Source organism: Cryptomeria japonica, chromosome 6, assembly GCF_030272615.1.
Source record: "Cryptomeria japonica chromosome 6, Sugi_1.0, whole genome shotgun sequence".
NCBI classification, from domain to species: Eukaryota; Viridiplantae; Streptophyta; class Pinopsida; order Cupressales; family Cupressaceae; genus Cryptomeria; species Cryptomeria japonica.
The window spans coordinates 156,226,944-156,230,883 of record NC_081410.1 but is presented as its reverse complement, the minus strand read 5'-3'; the positions used below and the strand labels follow the sequence as shown (position 1 = coordinate 156,230,883).

General features: G+C 32.9%; 1 protein-coding gene across 1 annotated transcript; it reads right to left on the bottom strand.

Moving 5' to 3' along the window:
• Positions 1 to 410: 410 nt before the first annotated feature.
• On the bottom strand, positions 411 to 1,555 carry LOC131035132 (uncharacterized). Its single transcript, XM_057966774.2, has one exon. The coding sequence runs from the start codon at positions 1,382 to 1,384 to the stop codon at positions 734 to 736; it is 651 nt and encodes a 216-aa protein (XP_057822757.2). The 5' UTR covers positions 1,385 to 1,555; the 3' UTR covers positions 411 to 733.
• Positions 1,556 to 3,940: the final 2,385 nt, after the last annotated feature.

Here is a 3,940-nt window from a genome sequence, read left to right as displayed (position 1 = left end):
TTTCATACCATTATTTAATTATATATAAACAATATTTAAAATCATATTTATATAATATTTATTATATAATTATTCTAATTATAAATTATAAAAAATATTTTTTATATTCATTTTTATTATAATTACTTTCCTAAACTTCTTGATAGTTGTGAGAATATTTAATATGTTCTAAATTAAACTTGTTCGAATTAACTTTAACTAAATTGTTTATTTTCTTTGGGTATATAATGAATAGTACTCTACTCTATGTCAATAAGTTAAAAATATCTAACATGTTATTCACCTAAAAAATAAATGGAATGATATCTCATATTAACAGTCCACTAAACTATGACCACCATGACTAGTTATTTGTATTGGGAGTATAAAATATTCAGATATTTTTTTGCACTTGAAAAACCAGCCTAAGATACCTCTAAACCAGTCAGTCTCAGAGGTCTATTTATGTTGGTAATAATTTTTTTACAACACTGTAAAAATGTCTTCTTCAAACACAAACAACACAGAACTGAGCTACTTTGCAACATAATATCTCAGCATCTGTCCCTTCAAAGAAAGCTAGGGTATTCCAACCTTTGTCTTACTCAATTCCACTGATCAAATCAATGGAATTAATATAACAACTTCTTTGTAGAATTGCATGAGAAATATGGAGAGCTCTAATACTTACAACACAAACACAATCTAATATGCAAAAACACTGTAAAACAAACTAAACAACAAGTATAGAATACTAACATGCATTACATTCTTCTGCCTGCCACATCAAGGAAGCATATGTTCCCCACACACCCACGTTATCGTTCTGCAAATCCAGTGCCTCTTCAAGAAGCTCTTCTGCCATTGTTGTGTTCCTCAAGCTTTTCCACACAAACTCAGCATATTCTACCAGTAGTTCTGCACTAGAAGCTTCCCTTGCAAGGGCCTTCTCATAGTACTTACATGCCAACTCCTTCTGCATCCAGACCTTATTAAGATAAATAGCAAAATCCTTGTAAAAACTCTTCGCCTTAGAAGCAGAATCTAAGCTCTCTTGGTCTCTTAATTTATCATGGTATGCCTTGATTCTAGACCTCACAACATCTGTGACATTTTCTACACAAACCCAATTATCAAAATCATCATTTAGGGTTTCAAAATCATTCTCATCAAATACTGGCTTGCACCCAAGATGGCTGCACTCTACTATACCAGAAGATGATCTGAAAAGCTTGAGCTCTCGCTCATATGGCTGCTCTCTCGGCTGTCCCTCTGAGGAACTCATGATAACAGGCACCTTCAATGGACGATAAAACCTTCTAGAACTTTTGTTCCTCCATGAGTTGGTGGGCTGAAGAAAAACAGATCCTGATGAGCAAAAGCTCAAAGGAAATACGTTTGCCATTTTATCCAAATTCTGCCTTACATTTCCAAGACTTCCCTTCAAACAAACAAATTCAGATAAAATTATACAATCAGATCATTGTGGGCTAAGGATTTCATGCCAATGTGGTCTATTATAAGATTGAAAAATTGTGAAGCATCTTTCAGATCTTTTCAAATATCTATGATGACAAAAAATATGGGTTTTGTGCATTAAATTTTAGAAAGAGATTTGATTGAGTTGAATACATAATGGTTTTGTTCCAACCTAATGACTAACAATACTAGAGATGTACTTGGAAGAAGACGTTAACGGAGGAGAAGGAATGAATTTGGAAGTTTGTCTTTGCAGTCACACCATGGTTTTGTTCTAACAGAGGACGTACGACCATGTGACACGTGTACCTGAATTATTGTAGCCCTAGAAATATCCTAGTAAGTGGAAGAAACTGTAGCAGAGTTAGAAAGGCATTGAAAGAGAAGTACGAGTAGTTTATGTATTAATTTTCAGTCATGGTAGACTAGAAGATAAGAGATAAGCAGATTACTATTAATATTATTAAAGTGTTATTGGAATGACTCAAACTTAGATCACTGACAGATGCACAGAAGATGCAAAGCAAACTATGACACGGCACTGAGACCATGGAGGAAGGAAGGTACTAGAAGGTGCTAGAAAGAAAGGAAATAAACAATTTACTTGAATATCACGTTGATTATCTGAGCCAATGGTTAAATTGTCGATGCTAATTTTATATCTTGTTCATGAAAATAGATTACAATTTATACTTGACTGTTACACTAGATAATGCTTATACTTTGATTGTTACATTCGATAATGTTTTAAAATGATGGATAATGAGATATTTGAGTTTATAATATTATATTTTGATTGTTACATTAGATAATGTTTTAAAATGATGGATAGTGAGATAGTTGAGTTGATGAAGGGTACTTATTTTGTTTATATTAAAAAGCAGTGAATAAATATATTTGATCATTATATTGGATAATGTGTATGTATGTGTATGTGTATGTGTATGTGTATGTGTATGCTTACACATACAAAACGTATATCTATTTGTATGTGTATGTGGTCACTAGTTCAAGAGGGATCCACAATTTTCTAATGGAGATATAATAAATTACAAAATTCTGAATGTAATGATATATACTAGCAATTGCACCTTGGTGTGCAATGGGTACACCGAAGAGGTATAGATTCATGGAAGTTCAAATAGGAAAGTTTTTGGTCTATATATTGCATAAATTTGTGTAGTACGTGAGGTCAATTGGTAGGATCTTTGAATATAGAAGATAGTTAGGTTCCCTTACCGACAAGCTCATGTTATGTTTGCAATAAGGAGAGATGGCGAGAGAGAGGAGAGACTAGTATAGAAAAAGGGGGAGATAGAGATAAAAAGAGGAAGATGTAGAGGGGGAAGAGAAACAAGTGGAGGTAAGGAGATAGAAATAGAGAGGAAGATAGATATGGATATGGAGAGGAGAGGAGTGGAGTGGGTGAGGTAGAGAGAGAGAGAGAGAGGGGTACACAGATAAAGATAGAGATAGGAAGTGATATATATAGATAGTTATAGGGAGGGAAAGATGTAGAGGTAGAGAGAGATGGAAAATAATGAGGTGGAGAGAGAGGGAGTGTTGGAAGAAGAGATATGGAGAGAGATAAAGAGGAATATATATATATATATATATATATATATATATATATATATATATATATATATATATATATATATATATATATATATATATATATATATATATATATATATATATATAGGAAGAGGGAGATGGAGAGGGGGAGACATGTCTAGAGTTAAACAAGGCGAAGGGAAGATAGAAGTAGAGAGGGTGGTAGGAGAGAGAAAGAGGAAGAGAAATATGTAGAGGTAGAGAGAGGTCTAGAAGATGAATCAAAAAATAAATTACTCTATTTTTTGCATACATTTGTACAATACGTGTGATTAGTTGTTAGGCCATCAACTTGTATGTTCTTTGTGCAAAAAAGGCGTTAATGGAGAATTGATAGCTTCAAATCAACTATGGATCAACTTAAAAGGATCTAAACATTAATTAAAAACTTTTTGAATCAGGAAGAGAATCATGCTCCATCAGTAGAAAACTCATGTTATGTTTGCAGTGGGGAGAGAGGGAGAGATTGGGGGCGCAAGATAGAGAGAAAGCAAGAGGGGTAAGGAGATAGAGATAAATGAAATGATAGAGATGGAGATGGAGATGGTGACAAAGACTAAGATTAAGAAGAGAGAGAGAGGAGAGAGGAAAAAATAGAGATAGAAGAAATAAATATACAGAGATAGTGAGTGATATATTGAGAGAGGTAGAGAGATATGGAGAGAACAAGATAAAGACATAGCAAGAGATGGAAGAATGGATATGGAGAGATAGATAGGCAAATAGATATATATATATATATATATATATATATATATATATATATATATATATATATATATATATATATATATAGAGAGAGAGAGAGAGAGAGAGAGAGAGAGGAAAATAAAGGTATAAATGGCGATAGAGCAAGAGAGGAAGA

Coding starts and splice junctions, on each gene's coding strand:
- LOC131035132 (XM_057966774.2), bottom strand. CDS start 1,384: ATGGCAAACGTATTTCCTTTGAGCTTTTGCTCATCAGGATCTGTTTTT.